General features: G+C 54.2%; 1 protein-coding gene across 6 annotated transcripts in view; it reads right to left on the bottom strand.

The window, feature by feature from the left end:
* The window catches only part of CDC27 (cell division cycle 27), a 1,680,535-nt gene that overhangs the window by 222,014 nt on the left and 1,436,140 nt on the right, over positions 1–22,381 (bottom strand). For all 6 annotated transcript variants that reach the window (XM_085650282.1, XM_085650285.1, XM_085650283.1 and 3 more), the window contains one exon: positions 5,545–5,619. In XM_085650282.1, the coding sequence (XP_085506408.1) occupies positions 5,545–5,619 (75 nt within the window). The remainder of the gene's footprint in view (positions 1–5,544; positions 5,620–22,381) is intronic.

Consider the following 22,381-nt stretch of genomic DNA (forward strand, 5'->3'; position numbering starts at 1 on the left):
GGGCTCCGCGAGCGATCCTTGGACCTCCTCCTGGACCGGGATCGCGCACGACGCGGAGCCGAGTGGCGAAGCTCGAGAAGCTTGCGGGACCGCTCCCGCCTAGCCTTCGAAGTCAGGGCCTGGCAGTCGTTGCACGACTCCGCGTCGTGGTCGAGGCCTAAGCAATAGAGGCACCGGCGGTGGTGATCGGTCACCGACATCAGTCGATGACAGTCTTCACAAGCCTTGAACCCAGGCATCCTACCGGCACCAGATGTCGACAGACAGGGATCAAAAATGATCAAAAAGAGTTAGTCAAAAAAGACTAAAAGGGGTAGCTCTCCCGGATCTGCGCTTACTGGCGCGGAAAAAAGAAGAACTGACGTCAGCGCGCGAGGGCGGCGTCTAAGTACTCCGACGACGTCATCCCGGCGCACGACGCCGACGACGGACGCGGAGCCGCAGACGACGCCTAGCGACGCGCAAGGGGTATTGCTGACGAAAAATCTTCCGGATCCAGTCTGACGCCTGGGGATATTCTAAGGTGAGGAATCTAACTAACGTGTTTCTTTCAGATACACAAGTAACTTGTGCATCTGAAAGAGACACGTTAGTGATAGATTCCTCACCTTAGAATAGATACCCCCGCAATATCAACCCCGGTGGTGGGTCTGCAAGTGAGATTACACCAGAAAGTCATGGAGAACCGAACGGCCAAAGAAGCCGTCTCTCCGGACCAGACTGTCAAGGCAATACTGCTTAGTAAAAGTATGCAACGAGGCCCAAGTGGCCGCCTGACAGATGTCTTGCAGGGGGACACCGCGCCCCAATGCCATAGTAGCTGCTGTCGCAATGGTAGAATGGGCGCGCAGCCCAACCGATGGTTCCTTTTTACCCAGAGAGTAACAGGCTTTGATGCACAAGACAACCCATCGGGAGATAGTTCGCTAGTGCACAGACTGGCATTTTTTGGCGCCCATGTAGCCAAAAAAGAGCTGGTCATCAACCCAGGACTGTTGTGTGCGGTTGAGATAGAACGAAAGCGCACGATTTGGGTACAGGCGGTGGAGCCTCTCCTCTTCTCCTGAAGGGTGCGGAGGCGGAAAGAAAGTGGGCAGAGTGACAGTTTACCCGAGATGAAAGGCAGAGACTACTTTTGGTAGAAAGGAGGGACGCGGTCAAAGCACAACCTTGCCCGAATGAATCGACAGGAAAGGAGGTTTGCAGGAAAGAGCCTGGAGCTCACTCAACCGCCGAGCAGAGGGGATGGCCACCAGGAAGACAGTTTTCAAAGTTAATAACCGCAAAGGACAGTTATGAAAATGCTCAAAGGGAGCGCACATCAAGTATGTGAGAACCAGGTTCAAGTCCCATTGAGGCATCACAAAAGCAATAGGAGGGAAAAGGTGAGTAATGCCTTTGAGAAATCTATTTACAACTGGGGACTTGAAAAGAGAGGGCTGATCAGCCAGCCTAAGAAAGGCTGAAAGAGCAGAAAGGTAGCCATTGATAGTGCCCAGAGCAGAGCCATGCTGGGCCAAAGAGACCTCAGAAAGAGGATCTACAGCTTTCGCTGTGAACCATGCCACAATATATATATATATATATTTTTTTTTCCACCGACAGTCGTATACCGTTTTAGTGGAGGGAAGCCTGGCTGCCAGAATTACATTACAGACTTCAAGAGGCAAGTCAAATGGAATCAGCTGTCACCGCTCAATCTCCACGCAAGGAGGTGGAGGCTGGACAGGTTCGGGTGGAAGACAGTCCCCTGTTGCTGCGACAGGAGATCCTCCCGAAGAGGCAGTCGGATTGGGGGATCCATGCTCATACTGAGTAGCTCGGGATACCAAACTTTGAGCCCAGTCCGGTGCCACAAGAATGACTTGGGCCCAGTCGCGTCTGATCTTTTTCAGCACTCTGGGCAGAAGTGGTATAGGCGGAAAGGTGTACAACAGTCCGCAACTCCACTTGTGAATAAAAGCTTCTCAGAGTGAGTGCCGCCTTGGAAATTCCATTGTGCAGAACTGCTGACACATTGTGCGTTCTCTTCAGTGGCAAATAGATCTAACCAAGGTTCACCCCAGTGCTGAAACAGACCTAGTGCCACCTCCGAGTGAAGACGCCATTCGTGATCTAACATGCACCTGCGGCCGAGTTCGTCCGCCATGGCTTTCAGGGTACCTGCCAGGTGTTGGACCACCATGGAAAGGCCTTGCCGTTCCAGCCACGTCCAGAGACGTAAAGCCTCCTGACATAGGGTCCACGACCCCACCCCGCCATGCTTGTTGCAGTACCACATGGCGGTGGTGTTGCCCGTGAACATCTGCACTACTCTGCCCTTGACAGAGGGAAGGAATGCTTACAGTGCAAGTAGGATCGCCCTGAGGGCCAAAAGGTTGATATGGAGCTTGGACTCCGCCGGAGACCAGAGGCCTCCGATCTTCGTCTCTCCCATGTGGCCGCCCAATCTCAGGAGGGACGCTTCCGTCACTACTGTGTGCTCCAGTTGGGGAAGGGAGAAGGATCTACCGCTGACCCAACGCTGGTTCGTGAGCCACCACTGCAAGTCCGGTGCAGTGCCCTCCGAGATCTAGACTTAGTCAGACAGGTTTCCCCAAAGCCACGTCCGCTGGAACTTCAGGTCCCACTGCAGACCCCGCATATGCCATCTGGCATGATAGATCAGCAGGACGCAGGAGGCCATGAGGCCCAGCAGCCTAAGGGTCTTCCTGACCAAAACCCAGGACCAGGGCCGAAAGATCGGAATCATAGCCTGAATGTCCCAGACTCACTGTTGGGGAGGATAATCCAGAACCGCTCCGATGAAGAGGAGCTTTTGAGAGAGAATCAGGTGCGACTTCGGCACGTTGATGGAAAACCCCAGCAAATGCAGGTCGTCGGCCGTAGTCTGGAGGTGGGAGACGACTGCCTGGGGCGAGCCCGCCTTTAACAGCCAGTTGTCGAGATAGGAGGAGACTGAAACCCCTGATCTGCGCAGATGAGCTGAGACCACCACCATCATTTTTGTGAACACCCGAGGGGTGCTGGTAAGGCCGAAAGGGAGCACGGTGAACTGAAAGTGATCGTGGCCTACTGTGAACCGCAGGTAACGACAGTAGGCCGGCAGGATGGGGTTATGAAAATAAGCATCCTGCAAGTCCAATTTTACAACCCAGTCCTGTGGGTGTAGGGCAGACTAGACCTGAACAAGCATGAGCTTTTTGAACTTCTCCTTCCGGAGGAAGCAAGTGGCGTTCCGGAGGTTTAAGATAGGACGTAGGCCGTTGCCCTCCAATGGAATGAAGAAGTAGTGAGTGTAACAACGATAACCTACTTCCGACGTTGGAACGTGCTCAATGGCCCCCTTGGCCAAGAGGGTCGCAACCTCATACTGGAGAAGTGTCAAGTGATCTCCTGACATGCGGTGGTGCTGAGGTGGCATGGCAGGAGTAGTGTCGAAGGGGAGAGAGTAGCCCCTTCGGACCATTTGCAGAACCCACCTGTTCAAAGTGATGGCGCGCCAGTGGGGGAGGTGATGGCGAATCCTGCCGCCCACTGGCGTGTGGTGGGCCTTAAACACTGGACTGAAACTGCAGACTAGGAAGGTTTTTAGGACTGATCCGCCCGCCACCCGGGACCCATTGGTGCGGGTCCCATGTTCGTGGCTGCGCTGCTGTATGCAAATGGCCCTGCCTATGGAGGAGGCGGAGTCAAGACCACAATGGATGGTGAACCTTGCCGCATCATTGCCCTCTGCAATTGCTTGGGAGAGCACCTTGGAAGCCTCCGCTAGACACTGAGGCAGCACCTGCGCCACCGTGTTCCACACTGTGTGAATAGAGGTCAAATGGCACTTGGAAAGGCAGAGTCTTGGACAACTAGCCACTCTGATGTTAGGTGTTATGTGATAAAACTGGGGTGCCTTGTATCCACAGAAGCCCCTGTGTTGGGTTTAAGTGCGTTATTGAAGGGTAGTAGAGGCTCCGTGGAGGAGGCCGCTGCTGAAACACTGCAGTCAGGAGAGTCCTGATAGTCCCAGTAGGGGGAATTTGAGGTTAGGAGCATCCCCTACGCAACACCACTGAATGAACTAACCACCTTCGTAGCTACGGAAGAAAGGGACAGTGTATTAGGGTGTGTAGATAAGTCCAGCTTGCTGGGACTCTCCGTGTTGCCAACCTAGTTAAATACATCCTCCCACTGAGCTGCGAGAAGGTCCTCAGACCACTCCTAGTACCCCCCTTCGGTCCCTGGCCATTTGAGAGGCCGAGAAGGACGAGGGGCTCAGGGAAGGTGAAAAAAAACCTCCCCCCCCCCGCGGAATAGGAAGAGGTAGGCTCGATATAGTCTGGCCCTGGAGGCAACGACGCCGAGGTGGGATGCAACGGAGTTGCCGAGTCCGGAGCCGAAGGTGGCGCTGATGCCGGAACCAACGGTGGCACAGAGACCGGAACCAACGGCGGAGCCCAGACCAGAGCCAGCAGTGGCGCTGAGGTAGGAGTCAATGGCGCCTCAGGGCATCTTGCAGGCGCAACCGGGCCCAAAGGCAGCGGCATGGGGGCAGAGCCACCCAAGGGGTCCATGGGGCCCAAAGGCACGCCGGAGAGACCTGATAGGGCAAAGAAACGGCCAATGGCCGACAGGAGGACATTTATTTCTTCCAGAGTTGCGTACAGCCCTGGGAAAGGCGGGTAGGCTGTAGGCAACAACAGTAGCTCCACCGGAGCCATGGGGGAGTGACCACCCACCCCCTCCACTGTGTACCACGACCGGTGAGGGGTAGACTAAGAGCGACGTCGCTTCTACGACTTTTTATGGCACCTGGACTTACCTGTCCCCGATTCCAACAAACGCTGGTGACGGCCGACCTTCCTCAGGAGCAGGATCTCGAGCATCGCAGAGCTGAATGCCGGGCCTCCAACAACTTTCGGGAATGCTCCCGCAAAGCCTTGGGCGCCATGGCCCAACAATCAGGGCATGCCTCGGGGTCATGGGCGTGCCCCAAGCAGAAGAGACACGTTATGTGGCTCCGCCACTGACATGTTCCGACGGCAGTACCGACAGGACCCACACCCAGGCATCTCTACTGCAACAGAAGTCGAGAACTCGACAAAACAAGAGAAACAAGTCTCAGAATAAAATATTAACCAAGAGTACCGCTCTCTCTCAGATCTGCGCTTGCTGGCGCAGAAAAAGAAAGAACTGACGTCAGCGCGCGTCTAAGTAACTCAGAGGATGTCATCTCGGTGACTACACCCCAGAGACTTACGCGGAGCCGCACGACAACGCCTACCGACAGGCAAGGGTACTGCTGACGAAAACTTTACGGATCCCGTCTGACGCCTGGGGATATTCTAAGGTGAGGAATCCATCACTAACGTGTCTCTTTCAGATAATGAGGGCTGCAGAATCTGGTGCAAATAATATTGCTATCTTATTTCATTGTAATTACAAAGACTAGTCAGGGATGCAGTGCAAAAAAAAAAAAAAGATGGCATCTCCTTTAAGACCATTGCTGAATGTTAATGGATGGCAATCAAGCTTCAGAGAAATTGCATTTACCTTCCCGATCAGGAAATATACAAGGGACTCTTTGGGAACAATCTGCTTGAGTTCTTCAAGTTCTCGTAATGCAGACTGCAGAAGAAGAGGAAAAGGAAAACATTTTAGCAATACTAGGACGACTTCTTTATTCTAGTTAAATTCAATAATATAGTTTATAACATGTTCAAGATAAATACACTGATTTTTTTTAGCAGTCTTCTCTTACCACAAGAACAAGTTACTTACCTTCGGTAACAAAGTATCTGTAAGAAACATTAGTTAGATTCCTCACCTTAGAATATCCCCAGGCGTCAGGCTGGATCTGGAAAGATTTTTGTAGCAATACCCCTTGCAAGTTGCTAGGCGTCGTCTGCGGCTCGGCGTCCGTCGTCGGCGTCGTGATGACGGAGTACTTAGACACCGCCCTCGCGCGCTGACGTCAGTTCTTATGCATAGCTTTCCGCGCCAGGGACGCTGAGCCATGCAAGAGACCGACACTGGTGCTGAAAAATTTAGGGCCCTGAAAAGGGAGAACCTTAACCCTAGATGTCGGTTCGCAGAACGGGGAGGCTGGGTGGGTCGGTGAGGAATCTAACTAACTAATGTTTCTTACAGATACATCGTTACCGAAGGTAAGTAACTTGTTCATCTGAAAGAAACACGTTAGTTAGATTCCTCACCTTAGAATAGATACCCCAGCAATACCAACCCCGGAGGTGGGCCTGCGAACCAAGATCACACCAGAAAGTCCTGGAGAACAGAACGGCCAAAGTGGCCATCTCTCCGGACTTGGCTGTCCTGACAATAGTGCTTGGCGAACGTGTGCAGTGAAGCCCACGGCGCCGCCTGACAGATGTCCTGCAAGGGGACTCCCCGTCCCAGGGCAGTTGTCGCCGCTGTGGCCCGGGTGGAATGGGCTCGCAGCCCAACAGCAGGGACCTTTTTCGCTAAAGAATAGCAGAGTTTAATACACAACACGACCCATCGTGAGATGGTCCGCTTGTGCACAGCTTTACCCTTCTCCGCACCTACATATCCAACAAAAAGTTGGTTGTCCACCCGGAATTGGTTTGTGCGGGCCAAATAAAATGACAGCGCACGTTTAAGGTCCAGACGGTGGAGCCTCTCTTCATCTTTTGAAGCAAGCGGAAAGAAGGTGGGCAGCGTGACCGATTGCCCGATGTGAAAGGGAGTCACAACTTTAGGAAGGAAAGAAGGACGGGTCCGGAGGACAACCTTATCAGGATGAACCGAAAGGAAGGGAGGCTTAGCTGACAGAGCCTGGAGCTCACTCACCCACCTAGCGGAGGTGATAGCCACCAGGAAGGCAGTTTTCAGAGTCAGTAGACGAAGTGAACAGTTGTGAAGGGGCTCAAAGGGAGCGCGCATCAGAAAAGTAAGAACAAGGTTCAAGTCCCACTGAGGCATTACGAATGGAACAGGAGGGAACATATGAGTAATGCCCTTGAGAAAACAGGAGACAACAGGGGACTTGAAAAGAGAAGGCTGATCAGGAAGCCTTAAGAAAGCAGAGATTGCAGCAAGATAACCTTTCAAGGTGCCCAGAGCAGAGCCCTGCTGGGCCAAAGAAAGAAGAAAGAGGAGAACCTCAGAAAGAGGGGCAGAAAGGGGATCCACAGCCTTTGCTGTGCACCATGCCACAAATTTGTTCCACCGGCAGGCGTATACCGTCTTTGTGGAGGGACGCCTGGCTGCCAGAATGACATCACAGACTTCAGGAGGCAAGTCAAATGGCATCAACTGTCGCCGCTCAATCTCCACGCATGGAGGTGGAGGCTGGACAGGTTCGGGTGGAGGACCGTCCCCTGCTGCTGCGACAGAAGGTCCTCCTGTCGTATTGGCAGTCGTATCGGGGGATCGATGGACATACTGAGTAGCTCGGGATACCAGTACCTTCGTGTACAATTCAGGGCGACCAAGATGACTTGGGCCCGGTCGCGCCTGATCTTCTTCAGCACTCTGGGCAGAAGTGGTATAGGCGGAAAGGCGTACAACAGAACACAACTCCACTCGCGACGAAAAGCGTCTCAGAGCGAGTGCCGCCTTGGAAATTCCAACGCTCAGAACTGCTGACATTGCGCGTTCTCTTCGGTGGCGAATAAATCTAACCAAGGCTCTCCCCACTGCAGAAAGAGACCTTGCGCCACGTCCGAGTTCATACGCCATTCGTGATCCATCATGCACCGGCGGCTGAGTTTGTCTGCTCTGGCGTTCAGAGAGCCCGCCAGATAATGAACCACCAGGTCCAGCCATGTCCAGAGGCGCAGAGCCTCCTGACAAAGGGTCCACGACCCCACCCCGCCCTGTTTGTTGCAATACCACGTGGCGGTGGTGTTGTCCGTGAACACCTGCACGACACTTCCCCGGACAGAGGGAAGGAAGGCTTTCAGAGCAAGTCGGATCGCCCTCAGCTCCAATAGGTTGATATGGAGCCGAGTCTCCGCCGGAGACCAGAGTCCTCTGATCTCCGCCTCTCCCATATGGCCCCCCCCCCATCCCAGGAGGGACGCATCCGTCACTACGACATGCTCCGGTTGGGGTAGGGAGAGGGATCTGCCGCTGACCCAAGCGCGATTCGAGATCAGGACATGGTCGGACAGGTTGCCTCGATGCTGGGCCCACTGAAACTTCAGGTCCCACTGCAGAGCCCGCATCCGCCACCTGGCGTGAGGTACCAACAGGATGCAGGAGGCAATCAGCCCCAGAAGCCGCAGCACCAACCTGACCGAAACCCAGGCCGGAAGATGGAAATCAGGGCCTGAATGTCCCGGACCCGCTGTTCCGGCGGATAGACCCGGAACTGCGCCGAATCGAGAACCGCTCCGATGAAAAGGAGCTTCTGGGAGGGACTCCGGTGCGACTTCGGCACATTGATGGAGAACCCCAGCGAGGCAGGAGGTCGGCCGTAGTCTGGAGGTGGGAGACTACTTGCTGGGGCGAGGCCGCCTTCAACAGCCAGTCGTCGAGATAGGGGAAGACTGGAACCCCTGATCTGCGCAGATGAGCTGCAACCACCGCCACTTTTGTGAACACCCGAGGGGCACTGGTGAGGCCGAAGGGGAGCACAGTGAACTGAAAGTGCTCCTGACCCACCGTGAACCGCAGGTAACGCCGGTGGGCCGGCAGGACGGGGATGTGGAAATAAGCGTCCTGCAAGTCCAACGCTACCATCCAGTCTCCAGGGTCTAGAGCAGCCAGAACCTGAGCTAAAGTGAGCATCTTGAACCGGTTCTTCCGGAGGAAGGCGTTGACGCTCCTGAGGTCCAAGATCGGGCGTAGGCCCCCTTTGCCCTTCTTGGGAACCAGAAAGTAGTGGGAACAGCAACCACAACCTACTTCTGGACCAGGAACGCGCTCGACGGCCTCTTTGGCCAAGAGGGCCGAAACTTCCTCTCGTGGAAGATGCAAATGATCCCCCGACATACGGTGGTTCAGCGGTGGCATGGCTGGAGGGGTCGTCTCGAAGGGGAGGGAGTAGCCCCTTCGGACGATTTGCAGCACCCACCTGTCCGACGTGATGGAGCACCAGTGGAGCAGGTGATGGCGAACTCTGCCGCCCACTGGCGTTGAATGGGCCTGAAAGCTCAGACTAGGAGGGCTTTGAGGCGGATGCTGCCGGGGTGGATGTGGACTGACCGGCACGTTGACCTCCAGTACCGCCTTGGCGGAATCCACGTCCGCGTGCAGTTTGGTTCTGCGGCCGGTGGCTGGGCGGACGTGAGGAGGCGCCCCTTCCTTGGCCACGAAAGGTGGAAGTTTGCAGCCGCGGGGCCTAAAGACCCAAGGACTTGGCCGTGGCCCGGGAGTCCTTGAACCGAGCCAGCGCACTGTCCGCCTTCTCACCAAAAAGGCAAGTGCCATCAAAGGGCATGTCCATGAGGGAACTCTGGACATCCCCCGAAAATGACGTGGACCTTAGCCAGGCGTAACGCTGAAGCGCCACCGTGGTGGAAATCGCCCGACCCAGCGAGTCTGTGGTGTCAAGTTCACACCGTATGGCATGCCGTGCTGCATCTCGACCGTCAGCAAGAGCTTGAGTGAGTCGTGTCTGGACCTCCACCGGGCACAAGGGCAGCACGTCCTCCCCCGCATCCCACAGAGAGTGGGAATAACGGTCCAACAGGCAAGCGGTATTTAAAGACCGCAGTCCTAAACTCCGGGACGAGAACAGTTTCTTGCCAAACTGCTCTAACCTCTTGGAATCCCGATCCGGAGGAGCAGACGGGAAGGAGGATTGGGAGGTTGAGGCCTGGATAACCAGACTCTCGGGGTGGGGTGTTGGGAGAGGAAACTGGGGTCGCCCGGAGCAGGGCGGTGGCGCCAGGCAACGTTCCGGTCCACAGGAGGGCTTGGACCAAGTGCCCTGCGGAACGTCAATGAGGGCCTCATTAAGCTGCAGCAGAGGCTCAGTGGAGCTTGCTGTCGGTTGAAGGACCTCAGTGAGGACGTCAGTCCTCACGGCCACAGCAGGCAACTCGAGCCCTAGGGCTTCGGCCGCCTTGCGCAGCACCACTGAGAAGGCTGCACCCTCCTCCGAGGCCACCGTCGGAGGAGAGATGAAACCACCGTCCGGGGAGGTATCCAGACCGCTGGCATCCCCCAATTCCTCTGCCCAGTCCTGAGAAAGTTGGGCCTGAGCGGCCATAGGGTCATCATACCCCTCCCAGTCGCCCTCGTCATCAGATTCCCGATAAACAGGAGGAACGATCGGAGCCGGGCAGTAGATGAAGCGTTCACCAGTCGGCGCCGGCAGCGGTGCCGTCGTCGGGCCCGGACCGGGGCTAAACTGGGGAACGACGTCGTCCGGGGACGGCGGAGGTGGAACCGGTGTCGGTGCCGGAGGCGTCATGAGGTCGACCGGCGCCGACCGAGATCCAGGCCTGGATCCCTCAGGGACCTGCGGCGTCCGGGCCGGAGCCGTCAACTGCTCCGGAGCCGCCGGCACGTGAGGTCGCCCAGTGGAACCTGCGGGGCCCGAAGGCGCGCCGACAGGCGTCGACGGCGGAGCCAGGCGCCTCATGGCCGAGGGGAAGGCACTCTCTTCCGCCTGAGTCGCGTCAGTCCCAGGGACCGGCGGGTATGGGGACAGACGCGGCTCCTGCAGCTCCGACGGAGCCGTGGGGGTGGGACCACCCTGACCCTCAGCCGAGTCGCGCGACCGGCGAGGGGAGTCCGAAGAGCAATGTCGTCTCTTGGACTTCTTGGAGTGCTTCGACTTACCCAAAGACCCCGACGAGCGATGACGATGGCTCCGCGATCGGTCCTTGGACCTCCTCCTGGACCGGGACGAGAGCGGCACGCAGCAGAGTGCCAAAGCTCGAGAAGCTTACGGGACCGCTCCCACCTAGCTTTCGATGTCAAGGCCTGACAGTCGGGGCACGACTCCGCGTCGTGGTCGGCCCCCAGGTAGTAAAGGCACCGGCGATGGTGATCCGTCACCGACATCAGGCGATGACAGGTGTCACAGGCTTTAAAACCAGGCATCCTACCGGCACCAGAGTCGAGTCGATAGACCACAAAGAGTCAAAAAGTTAGTCAAAAAATGACTAGGGGTAAGCTCTTCCCGGATCGGCGCTTACTGGCGCGGAAAAAAGAAGAACTGACGTCAGCGCGCGAGGGCGGCGTCTAAGTACTCCGACGACGTCATGCCGGCGCACGACGCCGACGACGGACGCGGAGCCGCAGATGCCGCCTAGCGACGCGCAAAGGGTATTGCTACAAAAATCTTTCCGGATCCAGCCTGACGCCTGGGGATATTCTAAGGTGAGAAATCTAACTAACGTGTTTCTTTCAGATATATAGGCTTTTGAGCCTACAAACCTTAATAAAATTGATTCTTCAAAGTGTTGGACCATGTATGGATCTCCTTAGCCATCCAATAGTATACAATTGAGGACATGAGATCTAGTATATGCTTTGGTTCTGAGACCTCACCATGTAATACACTTACTAATCCCTTTAGGACCAGTTGGTTTCGTTTGTTAAACCCTCAAGCACAATCCTGGGTAGCTGAGGCTCTGAGCAGCAAGGCTTACACAAACAAGTGTAAATTATTCAAACAGCACCAAAACAATTGAAGACATTGAGACATTCAAGGAATCAGACACCGATTTATAAAAATAGATTGTATTGTTTAGACACCATAACAAAATAGATCCATTGTAGGTTAATGGAGATACATCAATTACAAGGTATAGTAAATATGCACTTCTTCCCTTAATCGTGAAGCATTGGCAAATCCAACTAATTGATACTTTAAAACTTTTTTGAAGAATAACTTTGGTAAGTAGCACTGCGGTTACTTTGAGTTACTTTAAGTTACCAACCCTGCCAGGAAGTCAGTTAGGGGGACCAGCAAGGTCAACCAGAATAGTTATCTCGAAAGTAGGAGCAGTCTTCAGTGAGTTCCATGCCCATTTATCCATTTGCTGTAGGTTCCTATGGAGTTGTCCTTATGCAAGGGATACAGGATTCTGAAGATGCTGTAGATGCGATGCAGGAACACCCCCGTTGGCCACAAGAACTCCTCTGTCCACAAGCATGGTGCGGCGGTCCTGTCCAGAGGGGTCGATGTCCCCCACAGTTCTCTTGGTCATGGCAATAGGCTACCAGTCATCCAGTTACAGCAGGTCTTCCGGGTGACCAAGCTGCACTCCGATGACTCTCCTGGGTGCAGCAAACTAAAGTGCAACCTGGAGTGTTGGGTACTGGTCTCTGGTGCTTCAGTACGACAAGACAACAGCATCTTGAAGATTTGCCCCAGCAGGCTTCATCAGCTGTTGTGGCCCTGTCCAATTGACCCTTGGAGTCTCTTGCTTCAGCTGGGCTCCAGAGAAGACTTCTCCATGCGCAGGACACAGCAGGCATAGCCCCATCTTTGCTAGCCACCAGGTTGAATATGTCGGTGCAGCCTCTCTTTGTCTGTGCCTGGGTACAGCAGGCACAGGAAGCAGGGCAGTCCTTCAAATTCAGTAGAGATCGGAGTTCTGGGTGCCCTTTTTAATACCAGAAAATGCTCTCAGCGGCTAATAAGGGGCTACACGCCCCTGGAAAGCCAGTTTGCGAACTGGTTTCCCCTTCCGTGGCCTTAGTGCCAGACTGTCAACCTAGACAATACAGTAGCCCCTCTTCCAAGTGATACCCTTTTGCCCATCAAAAGCAGCTTCTCCTCTGAAGGTCACCTTTTAGGCTAACACCTGTGTGGCTTCCTGCTGGATGCTGGTAACGACTCTCGCCAGTGCAGGCTTCTATGGTTTCCTTCCGTGGGAGTCATTAACAGCTCCCCAGAAGGGAAGAAACCGGTCTCAGACCAACAACCATGTGCAACTGTTAATGCACAGGAGACTAAAGGCAACAAAGTGGCAACTTGGTTAAAGCGGACACTGCAACAAGTTACCTTAATTTCGGCTTGAGAATCAAGTTGAGCTTCATTTAACAAGTTGGCTGATGACTTACCAACTTTAGTCCCAGCATTCAGGTGTGAGCTCAGCTGAGGGATCATCCTTCAACCCTCTGCTCGCCAACGGGGCGGCCAAGTCTTTCCACAGGAAAAACAACAGTTTCATGTTTTTACTATCTGGACATGTAAAAACCTGTCCTGCTCATGGAATATGTTGCCTACTGCATTAGGGCTCGGGAGGCCTTCCAGAGGGGTGACATGCATATTGCAGGGGGAGGTTGACTTTCGTAGGAAACTGGCACTATATCTCCTACCCCAAAGCGCAAGTTACTACTTGTGTAACGATATATCTGTAAGAGACATTAGTTAGTGATAGATTCCTTACCTAAGAATATCCCCAGGCGGCAGACTGGATCCGGAAAGTTTTGCTAGCAGTACCCAATGCGTCAGTACGTGGCGTCGTGCAGCTCCGCGTCCGTCGCTGGCGTCGTAAGCGCCGAGATGACATCACGGAGACTACTTATGCGCCACCCATGCGCGCTGACGTCAGTTATGTACACGACTTTCCGCGCCAGGAACGCAGAGCCATGCAAGAAACTGACCACTGGTGACAAGAAACTAGGGCCCTGAAAGGGATGACCTTAAACCTAGAAATCAGTTCGCAGAACAGGGAGGACGGGCGGGGCGGTAAGGAATCTATCACTAATATCTCTTACAGATATATCATTACACAAGTAGTAACTTGTGCATCTGAAAGAGACACGTTAGTGATAGATTCCTTACCTTAGAATAGATACCCCAGCGATACCAACCCCGGTGGTGGGTCTGCGAATAGATTACAGCCAAAGAAGCAGTCTCTCCGGACCCGACTGTCAAGGCAGTAATGCTTGGTAAACGTGTGCAAGCGAGGCCCACGTAGCTGCATGACAAATTTCCTGCAAGGGGACACCGCGTCCCAAGGCAGTAGTGGCTGCCGTCGCCCTGGTAGAATGGGCAAGCAGCCCCACAGGAGGCTCCTTCTTAGCCAATGAGTAACAGGCCTTGATGCAGAGAACGACCCACCGAGAGATGGTCCGCTTGTGCACAGCCAGACCTCTTGGCGCCACGTAGCAAACAAAGAGGTGTTCATCCACCGGGGACTGTCATGTGCGCTGTAGGTAGAACGAGAGCGCACGTTTTGGGTCCAGACGGTGGAGCCTCTCTTCCTCTTCTGAAGGATGCGGAGGTGGAAAGAAGGTGGGCAAAGTGATGGTCTGCCCAATGTGGAAGAGCGTGACAACCTTTGGCAAAAAAGGACGGGTCCTTAAAACCACCTTGTCCGGATGAACAGAAAGGAAAGGAGGTTTGGAAGAAAGAGCCTGGAGCTCACTCACTCTTCTAGCAGAGGTGATAGGTACCAGGAAAGCCGTCTTGAGAGTGAAGATGCAAAGGACATATGAAGGGGCTCGAAGGGAGCGCACATCAGATGTCAAGACAAGGTTTAAGTCCCATTGAGGCATTATGAACGGCACGGGAGGAAACGTGTGCGTAATGCCTTTTAGGTAATGGTTAACAATCGGGGACTTTAAAAGAGAAGGCTGATCTGGAAGCACTAAAAAGACGGAGATGGCCGAAAGATAACCTTTGATAGTACCCAGAGCAGAGCCCTGCCGGGCCAAAGAAAGAAGGAACAGGACGACTTCGGAAAGAGGGGCAGAAAGGGGATCCACAGCCCTAGCTGTGCACCATGCCACAAACTTGTTCCACCTGCAGGCGTATACTGTTTTAGTGGGACGGACGCCTGGCTGCCAGAATGACATCACAGACTTCGGGAGGAAGATCAAAAGCTTTCAACTGTCGCCGCTCAATCTCCACGCATGGAGGTGGAGGCTGGACAAGTTCGGGTGGAGGACCGTGCCCTGCTGCTGCGACAGAAGATCCTCCCAAAGAGGCAGTCGGATCGGGGGGTTGATCGCCATGCTGAGTAGCTTGTGATACCAGTATCTTCGTGGATACTTGGGCGCGGTCGCGCCGAATCTTCCTCAGCACTCTGGGCAGAAGTGGTATAGGCGGAAAGGCGTACAACAGACCGCAACTCCACTCGCGACGAAAAGCGTCGCCGAGCGAGTGGCGCCTTGGAAATTCCAACGCACAGAACTGATAACATTGTGCATTCACTTCGGGGGCGAATAGATCTAAACAAGGCTCTCCCCACTGCTGAAAGAGACCTTGCGCCACGCCAGAGTTCAGACGCCATTCGTGATCCATCAAGCACCGGCAGCTGAGTTCGTCCGCCCTGGCGTTAAGAGAACCTGCCAGGTGTTGAACCACTAGGGTGATGCCTTGATGTTCCACCCATGTCCAGAGGCAAAGAGCCTCCTGACATAGGGTCCAGGACCCCACCTCACCCTGTTTGTTGCAATACCACATTGCTGGGGTGTTGTCCGTGAACACCTGCACCACACTTCCCCAGACAGAGGGAAGGAGTGCCTTCAGTGCAAGTCGGATCGCCCGAAGCTCCAAAAGGTTGATATGGAGTCGGGACTCCGCCAGAGACAAGAGGCCTCTGATCTTCACCTCTTCCATGTGGCCACCCCAACACAGGAGGGACAAATCCGTCACCACTGTGTGCTACGGATGGGGAAGGGAAAGGGATCTGCCATTGACCCAATCGCGATTCATGAACCACCACTGCAATTGTCGTGCAGTGCCCTCCGAGATCTGGACATGATCGGACAGGTTGCCCTGATGCTGCGCCCACTGGAACTTCAGGTCCCACTGCAAAGCCCACATATGCCATCTGGCACCAGCAGGATGCAGGAGGCCATCAGGTCCCGGAGCCGGAGGGTCAACCTGACAAAGCCGAGATAGAGGCTGAAAAATCCGAATCATAGCCTGAATATCCCGGACTCTTTGATCGAGAGGATAAACACGAAACAGCGTTGAATCCAGAACCGCTCCTGTGAAGGGGCGCTTCTGAGAGGGACTCCGGTGTGACTTCGGCACATTGATGGAGAACCCCAGCAAATGCAGGTCGGTCGGTCGTAGTCTAAAGGTGGTTGACTACTGCCTGGGGCGAGCCCGCCTTCAGCAACCAGTCGTCGAGGTAAGGGAAGACTGACTCCCCTGACCTGCGCAGGTGAGCTGCGACCACCGCCATCACTTTCGTGAACACCCGAGGGGCGCTGGTAAGGCCGAAGGGGAGCACGGCAAACTGAAAATGCTCCTGGCCTACCGTGAACCGCAGGTAATGCAGGTGGGCCGGCAGGACGGAGGGGTGAAAATATGCGTCCTACGCTACCAACCAGTCTCCAGGGTCGAGGGCAGCCAAGCCCTGAGCCAGAGTCTGCATTTTGAACTTCTCCTTCCGGAGGAAGCAGTTGATGTTCCGGAGATCCAAGATGGGACGCAGACCCCCTTTGTCCTTCTTGGGGACCAGAAAGTAATGGCAATAACAACCACTCCCTACTTCCGGCCCAGGAACGCACTCGATGGCCCCGTTGGCCAAGAGGGCCGTAACTTCCTGCTGGAGAGTTGCCAAGTGTTCCCCCGACATGCAATGGTACCGAGGTGGCATGGCTGGAGGGGGAGACTGAAAGGGAAGGGAGCAACCCTTGCAGATGATCTGCAACACCCACGTCCAATGTGATAGCGTGCCAGTGGGGAGGTGATGGCGGATCCTGCCACCCTCTGGCATGGGGTGCTCCACAAAGCTCAGATTAGGAAGGTTTGGCGGTAGAAGCAGCGGGACAGAGGTCGACTGATTTCCCCCCCCCCACGCTGATTCCGGGACCCGCCCCTGGGGAAGCCACGTCCGCGCTGAGGTTTGTTCTGCACAGGCTTGCTGAAGGAACGTGCCTGGGTGCCTCTGCCGTGGCCACGAAAGGAACGAAAACCAGGAGTGGCTGGGCTTTTCATGGAAAGACAAGGTTTTGACTGTGGCCCACGAGTCCATAAAACGCTCCAGTCACTGTCGGCCTTATTGCCAAATGGGCGAGTGCCATCAAAGCGCGCTTTGGACATCTGGCGAGAACCCGGTAAATCTCAGCCAGGCGCGGCGACGAAGCGCCACGGTCGTAGAAATCGCTCTACCCAGTGAGTCCGCGGTGTCCAAACCACACCAAATGGCGAACTTAGCCGCATCCTTACCCTCGGCAACAGCTTGGGACAGCACAGCCTGGGTCTCCTCTGGACACTGAAGCAACACCTGTGCAACTGTATCCCACACCGCGCGGGAATAGCGGCCCAATAGGCATGGGGTGTTCACCGACTGCAGCCCCAAGCTGGCCGAAGAGAATAACCGTTTACCGAACTGCTCCAGCTTCTTAGAGTCCTTATCCGGGGAGCCGTGGGAAAGGCACCCTGTGACGTCGAGGTTTGGATGACCAGGCTCTCCGGCGTAGGATGAGTGGTCATAAAAACGGGGTCACCAGGCTCCGGGCGGCGACGCCTGGCGACATTCTTATCCACAGGGGCCCCTGTGGCTGGCCGTGCCCAAGTGCCCAGCAAGAAGTCAGTAAGGGCATCGTTAAATGGCAGCAGGGGCTCCGACAAAGTGGACGCCGTCTGGAGCACTTCAGTGAGGAGATTAGTTTTGAGGGCCACCATAGGGAGATCAAGGATGAGGACCTCAGCCGCCCGACAGAGCACCGTCGCGTAGGAGGCACCCTCCTCCATGGTAGGCAGGGGAGAGGCAAACCCCGGGTCAGAAGAGACGTCGAGGTCGCCGGCATCCTCGAAGTCGTCCGCCCAGTCCTGCTCTGAGTCACACTGACGGGCAAGAGGGTCCCTCCCAGTCATCCTCCACCTCCGCTGCATGTAGCACAGACCGCGGCGGCAGAGCAGGAGCCGGAGAAGTAACCAACTGCGTCGGGAACAGAGCTGAGAAGTGCGACGGCCGGGGCGAGCTGGCGCCGTGTCCCAATGCGGATCCCAGGTAGAAACAAAATGGTCCTGGAACCTGGGCAAGGGGGGGGGGGGGGGGGGGGGGGGGGACAAATGGCACCCACTGCAGTGCTGGGGGCGGAGCCGGCAGCGATGGACCTTGTGGCGCTGTGGCCGGAGCCAACGGCGCAGGATCCTGTGGCGCCGAAGCTGGATCTGCCAGCAGCCCAACAGGATCCTGACACAGGACTACGGGGCCCGAGGGCGCGCCAGCGGGAGCCCGAGAACTAAAAAGGAGGTCCATGGTAGCAAGAAATTCCTCCAACTGTGCGGGAGTCGCCGACGGACCCAGGTAAGGTGGGTAGGCTGCGGGACTCTAACTCCAAAGGAGCCGTGGGGGCAAGGCCCCCGTCCCCCTCGTCCGCATCCCAGGACCGAAGGGGATGTTGGAGAGCGAACACGCTTCTTCGACTTCTTTTTGTGACGTCTCTTAACCGAATCAGAGGGTGAAGACTTGGAGCCCAAGGAGTGCTGACTGCAGCCCCGCAAGCGCTCCCTGGAATGGCCCCTGGACCAGGAACGGCGCTGGGACGAGTGCCGGACCTCCAGCAGCTTCCAGTGCCGCTCCCTCAAGGCCTTCGGGCCATGGCTTGACAGGACCGGGAGTCATGGTCGGTCTCCAGGCAATAGAGGCAGACATTGTGGGGGTCCACCACCGACATATTGCGACGGCAGGCCCCACAAAACTTATATCCAGGCATCCCTACGTGCACCAACGAAACCAAAATTGTACTGGAGACAAAAGTCTCAAAAAGGGTAGTCAAAAAGTGACTAAGGTACGTGCTCTAACCGGATCTGCGCTTTCTGGCGCGGAAAAAAAGAACGTCAGTGCACATGGGTGGCGCCTAAGTAGTCTCCGTGACGTCATCTCTGTGCTTACGACGCCAGCGTCGGACGCGGAGCCGCACGATGCCACCTACTGACGCGCAAGGGTACTGCTAGCAAAACTTTCCGGATCCAGTCTGACGCCTGGGGATTTCTAAGATAAGAAATCTATCACTAACGTGTCTCTTTCAGATATGAAGTATAGTGTGTATAGAGTCCAGGTGACCCCAGCGGTAGGCAGAGGTTAAAGTTAGATAGAACCTTACTCTCTATTTGTGGTAGAGGGGTCGAGCAGTAAGGCAGTATCAGAGGACAGTTTTAATCATTTGATGTACACACTCAGTCAGCAAATGAATTCACAAACTGAATAACTGAACTCTAGGCCATTTATTTTTGAATACAAAAATATACTGTATTATTTTAGAACCAAGCAAGCCTGGCACAGTTAAGCATTAAATACTTTACAGTAATAAGTTGCTGAATGTAGAACAGTTTGAAAATGCAATAGGAATTGTACTTTGTCTTATTTACAGGGGATGCAGTAGGTTGCAATACTTAGCAAATACAGTACTTTGAAATGAATAGGCTTTTTCAGTAAATTACAGGCAAGTTACTTTTTATGTTACTTTTTCTAACTCAGTGCTGGATACCTAGATTCAGCACTGGGACATTTCCAAAAAACAGGTAAGTGAAGAAGTTTTGGTTATTCGTGCGAATTTTAAAGAATATTTGTAGATTTCAAAACTCCACACTTTGAAACTTTTTGGAAGAAAATTGTCAATATTATCCTATGCGGAAAAACAGGTTATCGGTTCAAAGGTAAGTTATCAACTGTGGGAGTTAAGGTCCTGGGGTTAGACTCGGGGGTCCCCCAGGGTCAGTGAGGCACTCTTGTTACACCCTCACTGGCACTAGGGTGGCCGGGTGCACAGTGTTGAGGCCCAATGTTATCCAATGGGGGATAGGGGACCTGCGGTTGGTGGCTGCTGGCAAGCAGGCCACTGGGCTTTGGGAGCAAAGCTCCTGGACTTCATCTCAGGGCAAATGGGGAAACAAATTAGCCACAAAGGTGCACCCTCAGCGGCACTAGGGCGGCCGGGTGCAGGGTGTTGTTTCGAGGTCAAATGCCCTGTTACCAATGGAGAACCTCCGGTTTGCAAAAGCACTGCAGGTGGGAGATGAAGGACTTCTGGGTGCGACCAATACTTCGAGAGGTAAGTTGCAAAGTAAAGGGTTGGTTAGGCACCGTAGGTTTGGACACACAAGGCCATGGGGTTTTGGGTGCAGGGGTGCCTTTTGGGGTCGGATCTTCTTACAAGCTCCTGGTCGCGTTCAGGGTACCATTTGGATTTAGACTGCAGGCGTCAGCTGGAAGCTTGAGGTAATTCAGGGGTCACCAGATCTCAGGTCAGGATCGCCAGAGTGACCTCCTCGTGGTGTTTGCCCACTCTAGATCGGGCCGTGGATGGCGTGTGCAGAGTGGGGAGGATTTGCGGTTTCCGGCTGCCAGAGGTTGCAGTTGAACAAATCCGGTGTTCACGGGAGGAGCAGTATTTGGAAGTGAAAACAGGCCGGTCCTCCGGGGCTTTTGAGGTTGCTGGCTGGAGGACACACTAGGATTTCGCAGGAGAAGGTTCGAGGGGTGACAGGGCAGTAGGGCTGGGGCCAAGTCAGTAGACGTCTTACTCTTGTTGGCTGCTGCACGGCTGTTCGGTCCTTTTCTTCTGGTCTGGATCTGAGGAAGCAAGGGTGCCCCCTAAATACTAGATTTAGGGGCGTTACAGGTAGGTAGAGGGCAGGGACCAATAGGTCCCTTCCCTGGGGTGGGTACACCCCCTATAGTGCCACCCTCCAGTGGGAGGGGGGCATGAGCCTGTCCCTGGTTGGTTGGGTCCCCCCCCCCCCATCCTCAAGATGGCAGGGACTCTGAGTTGTGCTTCACCTCGCCTCCCCCACCTAAGTGGTGGAGTTGGCAGAGGTGGGACCACCTCTCTCCCTCTCTTTTTTTCCGCCAGTTCTCCCGCCCACAGTGGGGGGCAGAACCACCGAGGACCAGTTGCTGAATGCAGCAAGTGGTTTGGGGAAGCTCACAAATGTGGCATGCCTTTGTAGCTTCCCCTTCATGAACCCTGGGGGAGGAGGCTTGGCACCTCGTCCCAGAATGTGCATTGTTTCAGGTCCCCGAGAGCAGCAGGCTCTCGACCCAGGGGTCCAGAAACATGTCTGCTGATGGCAGACTAAGCAGCCACTCAGTCAGGACACTAGAAGTTGGTCGAGTTTTGGGGGCATCTCTAAGATGCCCTCTGTTGTGGATTTTACATTAAATCCCACACTGGCATCAGTGTGGGTTTAATGTGCCGAGAGGTTTTTTTTGCCAAACTTCTCAGTTTTCAGTGTAGCCATTATGGTGCTGTGGAGTTCGCAAAGACAAACTCCCAGCACCATATACTCTTATGGCAGCAATGCACTTACAATAGCTAAGAATGGACTTGGACACTATAGAGGTACAGGGCTCACGCACCTGTACCCTCACGAGTGGTACAGTACACCCAACTAGAGGGGTGACTGATCTATGCCAGGGCAGTGGGTGGTAAGCATGGCACACAGGGATGTGTGCCATGTCGACTCTTCACTTTGTTCTGCACCAAAACACGCAGCTTTTAGAGGCCTTCTCTGGTCACAGTGCCCCGGGTACCTGTGGTATTATTTACCGGGGGCTGACCGGTAGCTGGAGATGCCAATTGGGTTTAGTTTTGGGGAAAGAACACAGGCCCTGGGAACCTGATTGGCAGGGACCCAGGGCAAACCAAGTAAAGGGGAATCAGCAGTCTGGAAAAAAGTGGGGTGGGTTACTGCAGCAGTAGAAACCCACTTTCCTACAACTTTGCCATTGCTTCTAGTGTGTAATGCAGACTGGGAAACTTGTTTTTCACCTGTGACACGGCCAGGGTGACAACCAGTGTTGCAATCCCTGGAGTGACCTAACTTCCATGCCCAGAGTATCCTTGGTACCATATACTAGGGACTTACAGGTAAGTTAGCTTATGCCAATTAGGTGTAAGCCAAGTCAATATGCACGTTTTAGGGTCAGGGCACTGACATCAATTTCAGCTTGGCAGGCCTCAGTGCACTCTGAGTTGAAAAACCAGTAGCACCCATTGTAACCTTGGGGGTGACCATAAAAAAATAGATATTTCCTTGCAACAATATTGTTTGAAAAAGGAAGTGACAACTCAAACATCTGATAGAAGAAAGTTGGACAACGGGATCTGCATTTACATCATATGCCTGACAACCAACAAAAAATCTTGTTTGTTTTTAGTTCCATTTAATTAATTAAATGTATTAATCATTGACTTTGGTTTTGCATATTTCCAGGCTGCCTGAATACTTTAGTTAAAGCAATACTATGGAATATTGTGCAAATCTCTAGGATTCACAGTTCTTTCAAATCTAGACTTGGGGTTGGTGATAGTCAAAGAGTTTAGATACTGCTTGCTCACTCCATTTTCCCCGACTGTTATTTCATCTGAATAAAACCTCCTAATCAGATGGGCATTTTGAGTTGTGTGAAATATCGGTCTTGTATATCCTGTGTGTTGTTCAACATGTGAAGCGTTATATTAAGCCTTTTTGTTAATCTCATTCCTTTGGTTGTGTTCCAATATAATTAGTGGGGGATGAGGG

Source organism: Triturus cristatus, chromosome 1_1, assembly GCF_964204655.1.
Source record: "Triturus cristatus chromosome 1_1, aTriCri1.1, whole genome shotgun sequence".
Lineage (NCBI taxonomy): Eukaryota > Metazoa > Chordata > Amphibia > Caudata > Salamandridae > Triturus > Triturus cristatus.